Genomic DNA, 6,509 nt, shown 5'->3' on the forward strand with positions numbered 1-6,509 from the left:
AGTTGTTCTCTAGTTTTAAGTAAATTTAATGTTGTTAGTATGTAAGAAACCTTCTTATTAAATATATATATTATTTAAAAACATTCTAGTAGTAGGAGTTCAGAAACGTAATTTCCAAGTGGTCTCCGGATAATTTTTTATCTCACGACTGCACACCATGGGTAGGTACTGAATGATTATGTGATGTATTTTTTCTACAATATTTTTAGAACACCCTGTACATCAACTGTAGCATAGCTTGTTTGCTCATTAAACCGATTTTGCGTTCGTAAAACAATGCCGCTGCACGGCCGCGAAACCGTAGTACATAACCATTAAACAAGGGAAGGACCTTTTCACCCAAAGAAGACATGTTACAGTAATTTGTTGTTGGGGTGGCAGTCAGAGCAGCAGAAATGATGGTAACTGCAAAGTACATTAGGCTTAGGTTTGTGCGCTCAGACTTGGGCCCTTTTGACCCGACAATTAAGCAAAAGAGTGATAATCATTCACTGGGCCGATACAAACTGTCACTTAAATAAAAGGCATTCAATGTTACGGAAAAAGCACGACATTCGTTTCCGGTTACGTTAATTATTTTCTATTTCTCTCTGAACTTTAAAAGCAACCACGGCTTTACAAAATTCATTTTTTAAGGTTAAGGGCGTGTTTAAAATTAACTCATTTTAAAAGTGACACCAATTTACCGTCAGCCTAAAGAAAATGTTGAACTGAACTAGAACCATATCCCTCATACCAAAAATCTTGAGTTTTTTAACGCTCTGCTTTCATTATTGTTTTCTATGCATTATTAATAAAAAACAATTATAATCTTATAGGCCAACAAAGTCACTCGCTCCTAGAAGCTGTGGCTACAACTTGCCATGACATTGTTGCTCAATCCAGCACCAGCATATCAATATTTTGACCTATTTTAATCTCAATATCTGAATAATACTAATTTGATTTTCTTTATTTTGAAATTAGCTCATCTCGAAATTTCAATATTTTAGGGTAATTTTGAGACCAGGTTGAAGTTCACTGTAGAAAAATACGTTGATAAAAAAAAAAAACTTTACCGTTTTTATTTTTAACCCGCCATAGCGTATGGTAAAGCCCTATTAATAAAAGAAAGTAGATCAGCGTGAGGTTGAAAATAATAAACATTAGGATATTGAATTTACGAGATACATATATTCAAACCACAAAACACCAAACTAAGCAATTTAACATCGCTTCACGATTGGTAGTTTTATTAATACGTTTGCAGCATCTAAAATGATGTAATATACAGAGTGTTCAAAATACAAAAAAAAGAAGGTTTTGTTTAAAAGCCAGCACAGTTAAATATTGTATAATGAGATAAAGTTAAAAAGTCACGGCGATGTTTTTTTCGAGTCAAATATCCCAAAAATTTTGCAATATTGCCGCAATTCCACATTTTGGCATTCTGAACAACTTTTTTAGATTGAACCCGTATTTAACTGAGCTGCGATATAAACGAAACCTTCTGTTTTTGAGCACTCTGTATAGTACATCAAATTTAGATGCTACAAACGATCATGTATTAAAATGAGGAACAAAGACATGAAGCAGTAAATGTAGCAATAATATTATTTTTATGGGCAGACAAAATGTAACGTTACAAAATCTCATACTCATACTTTTAATGAATTTCATGTTAATTCGTAGAAAATCAATCAAGTTAATTTTACTAAGAAATTTATCCGTTTTAAACGAACTTTTAAAAAAATTAAATTATAAAAATAGATGTTTCTTTTATACGTATTGAAAAAGCTTCAAAAAGTTAGCATGTACTGAAACGGATTAATAAATTGATGAAAATGTACTAACACTTTCATGTTTCAACCATATTCCAATTTATTCGTGAAATAATGTTATAAAACGAATTGACCTTTATATTTTCATTGATGCAAATGATCTTCACAGGATTCTGGAAAACAATTCATATCAAAACAAAAAAAAAATGATATGAACAAAATTCCAATTTGGAGAGATCTAAAAATAGAGCACGTTATTCTACACGTAGTTGTACATACATACATACATTCATATATAGATACATACACACATATATACAAATCTACAAACCTAAAACATGCATACATGCAAACAAGTAGGTATAGGTATGTTCGTATAACGTAGCTACATGTACATAGCTCTGCATGTTTATTTTAGACTATTCGATATTTGAACAAGTACATCGTCACTGATGCTGCAGCTACTACCTACTTCTGCTGCTGCAGGCTTCTTGCTGGTGGCTATCTAGGATTGTAGATTGCTGTCCTCAAAAACGTGGACATTTCTGATGAATTGAAACGTTATGTAAACTCGTGCAAAATTGCGGACGTGGCTTGCCTGCAAACTAATCAGTTATCGATTTTACCAAACAAATTTCGGAAAATGAGAACGTTTTCTTCATATATATGTATATATATATATAAGGTACCATTCGTCTTTGTAATATAAATTCCTACAGTAATTGCGAATAGGTAAAAGGCAGAAAATTTAGTTGACTTGATTCAAAATAGCGTTATCATGATCTCATGAATTTTGCTAAAGTTGAATTGTTTGTTACATATTAAACCGAAAGCAAAACGTTTGGACATACTGAAGTAAATATAAATCACCAATATAATGGACAGTATATCGCCACCTAGTGGGTATTTACTGCGTACAAACTGCGTTAAATTAGGGTGGCGCCCCAGTAGCAACAGGGTAAATTTCAAATAAAACGCCAAAAATTATTAGAATAGGATCGAAAAATAAACAATGACCAAAATTACTTTGAAATACGTAAATAGTTGAGATTTGTTATACTACAACATTCTCCCTATATGAGACACTTCTCCTTACCTCTTTCTTCCATACGTTAGACAAGGCCTTATGAATACATATTAAAATTGTGAAAACTAACACTTTATAATTTTGTTTATATATAAAGTTATGAATTTTCACCAAGTAATTACCGACTCCATCATGTATTAGATGTTTATCGCTCATGGCGCTCTCATGAGATCTAACAAGATCGAAATTGCGATCCATATTTTGTAGTTTCGATTAATTTCTGGCATATCGATACCGTATTAAAGCCTTTTCTAACGCTTCATTCGCAGCAACTAGATAGCGATACACCGTTTATTTTTGAATATTTTATACATTAGCTCTGTAGGAGTATTCGGGAAGGGAATTTGTATACAGGATGTCCAAGCGGGTTTTTTCAATAACTACTTTATAGTTGAAGATACTAAAAAAAGTTTCTTACAAAAGTGGTACTTATAAGTATCTTCACATCCTAAAATTATTTTCGATTATACAGTCTCCCATTTTTCCTAGAGGCTACCTGGCATAATTTTTTCAAANTGTACGCCCTTGTTAATTAAATGACACTTTCAATAGACTTCGTTCCTTCTATTACCGCAACTTCGGGAATCTTTTTTAATGAATTACTCCTATGAAAATAGACGAGCAATTGGTTGCGGTCAATAGTGGGTGAGTGTTGAAGTACGCGGACAGAGAGGGGTGCGCTCATGTCGCGAGGGTATTTTCGCAAATGAAAATTCAGTGTATCAGCCAGCGCCTAATAGCGGTAGGCCGTGAAGGCTATTAGCGAACAGAAGTTACTTCCGCGGTTAACGAGCTAGGCAAACTGCAGGCCACACTTCCGATTTCCACGCGTTTGTCACTAGCCAGTGACAGTCGACTATTATCGTTCCCATTGATACCGAGATTAATTTATAGTCTACGTGCCCACGATATGTTGCGTAACTGTATATCTATGTATGTATATACAAATATATACTTACGTATGTAGGTGTCTGTGTGTGTATAGTATACGTACACGTATACGTGTATAATGTATATCTGACGCTTTCTGCAACAGCGACGATTACGGCTATTGAAATTAACGGCCATTATGCTAATGTGTTTTCCAAATGACCGTTATTTGCACTGCAAATGGCTATAAGCGATGAGGTTTATCCCTTTTACCCTTATTATTAGCTGACGACCTCCGGTCGTACTCCCTAAATTCATGTGACGCTAATCACGATTCCCAATCGCTACGTGACGGTATTATAGCGGTCGCTATCGTTGTATCGATTTAAAAGCAATCGTTTAAGGGACAACATTTTTTATTCAGTGATGTTTCGGCCCATTTTTTCATACAATAATCATAACCATTTGGCCTGTAAAACTACCTCGCACTAATACTGAAATATTTATGATCCGATCAACATAAGTTTTTAGCAATCAAGCCAAAAAAGCGGTCAAGTATATATCGGCCATACACACAATGGGGTCCTATGTCTGTTTAACTTCAGTTCGTTTGTTCTTTTCCTACCTAAACCTTATGATTCTGACCCAATCAAACTTTTATTTTATTTCCTAGTGTTGTAAAAATGAAGACAACACAAATGAAGTGAATCTTGTCGTAGTCATGTCGATTCTTTTGTTTTTAGCAATTTATACGCTCGCTGGTTGATTTGATAAATATTTACGAATTCACATTTACTACTAATAATAATATAGCCTAAAATTATACGTTATCACTGGATTAAATATTTTTAGTTAACAGTTCAGTACTGTATGGAAATAAATAAAAGCAAAACTAAAATATTATGGTTAGTATGCAAGGGAAGAAAAAGTAGGGAAAGAGCGAATATAAAGATAGGAGGCGAAAAATTAGAACAAGTGGCTGATTTTAAGTTAGATAAGTCAGGACGGAAGGAGTAGTAGGAATATAAAGCAGAGGATAGCGCAGGGTCGTGTCGCCTTTAATAAAAAGAAGTCACTTCTGGCTCGCTAACGGTTAATTTAGAAATTCGAAAAAGATTGTTAAAGGTGTATGTTTGGAGCACGGCGCTGTAAGGGTGCGAAATATGGACAGTGGGCAGAAAAGAAAAGGTTAGAATCTTTCGAAATGTGGTGTTATAGGCGAATGATGAGGATAACGTGGGAAGAAAATGTTAGAAATGAAGATGTATTAGAAAGAATATGAGAATAGAGGACTCTATGGAAGTCAATAAAAAATAGTCGAGATAGGTTGGTAGGACACCTTCTCAGACATAAAGGTCTGGTCAGAGACATATTAGTGGCAGAAACAGGAGTTAGGAGGGGTAGAGGTAGACCTAGATTAGGTTACTGTTCACAAATAGTTAAGTTAAGTTAAGTTCTAGTTTTAGGGAAATGCGTAGATTAGCTCAGGATAGGAAAGAGTGGAGGTACGTGTCCAACCATTCTTAGGACTGACGACCTTATGATGATGACCATAACATAGGAATAAGAAATAACCTGTGGTGTGCGGGTCCGATTCGCATTAAATTAGACCCTGTTTTTATTTGTGTTTATTTAGGTTGTTTTGTTAGATACCTACATGATATTTTGTTTGATTGTTTCAGGTATACATGGAAAACCATTCACTTTAGTCGGTAAGTCATCTTATTAAAAACAATTTACATTTAAAAATTGTCACCGATAATTAATAATTTAAATAACTGAATAGGAATAAATTTCAAATATCGAGTAATATGCATATTCGAATGAAACCAAATATTTGAATATTTTAATATGACAAATTCCGTCCCTTACCTAACCCTAACATTTGCTGATCATCTTACCTAATTTCCAGAAACGATATACGAAACTCCCTGTATCTGGCAAATAGATATCAAGCTGACAGATATTATTTAATTTGATGAACGAATTTGGTTTATTTATATGAAATTACCCCAGAGCCGTTTGAGAGGTTGTTATTGCGTTATTATTTCGAATCCAAATTGTTGAGCAAAAACGACTTCAAAAGGAAAACAACACCTCCTTAATATTTATGGTTTAGCTAGGGGGTAAGATATAACGGAGAGAAATAGAACCCGTTTTGTCTTAAGTGCCCAATTAATTTTGTTTTATGAAACACAATGGCAAGAAATAATGACATAATTTTGTTAGTTCTTGGACGATAATGAGACAAGCCGTCATTGTAACAAGTTCTCGTTGCAATTAATTTTTCCTTGGAATTGGCTACATCAAGGACTTGCCAGAACCTCATTCTCTAGATTTATTCTTAATCGACTTAAATTTCTTCGCTTTTACAATAAGTTCGTGGTAAGTTTAGATGTTTTTTAAGGATCTAGTTAATCACTGTGAAAAATTATCAGCAAAAATCTATAACTAGCGAAATACCTATTTAAAATTAGTATTAAACCATGTGTTTAGTGCTAATAATTATCTGTATTTTTACAATTATTTTTTATTCAAAGACTTTTCCATTTAGTAAGATGTAGTGTTATTATTTACTTTCATTGCATTTGAAATTTCTTTGTTCCTTTGTTCAATTCAACTTTATAACATTACTTCAAATATTTCTTCAAAAATTTTAGGTCATAAATTTCTTTCTTTTATTATTTGGTTTTACAATATTTTGTGAATAATTTATTGTTATACAGATAATATGTACGTGATGAATTCAATAATTCCTGTTGAATTCAACACCCTCTCGTCTATGACGACAT

General features: G+C 33.4%; 1 protein-coding gene across 3 annotated transcripts in view; it reads left to right on the top strand.

The window, feature by feature from the left end:
• The window catches only part of LOC108734125 (zwei Ig domain protein zig-8), a 495,980-nt gene that overhangs the window by 294,160 nt on the left and 195,311 nt on the right, over positions 1-6,509 (top strand). For 2 of the 3 annotated variants that reach the window (XM_018465534.1, XM_018465535.1), the window contains one exon: positions 5,400-5,429. The exons of the other annotated variant lie outside the window; for it this stretch is intronic. In XM_018465534.1, the coding sequence (XP_018321036.1) occupies positions 5,400-5,429 (30 nt within the window). The remainder of the gene's footprint in view (positions 1-5,399; positions 5,430-6,509) is intronic. 3 annotated transcript variants of the gene reach the window in all.

Source organism: Agrilus planipennis, unplaced genomic scaffold (assembly GCF_000699045.2).
Source record: "Agrilus planipennis isolate EAB-ADULT unplaced genomic scaffold, Apla_2.0 scaffold65, whole genome shotgun sequence".
Classification (NCBI taxonomy): Eukaryota; Metazoa; Arthropoda; class Insecta; order Coleoptera; family Buprestidae; genus Agrilus; species Agrilus planipennis.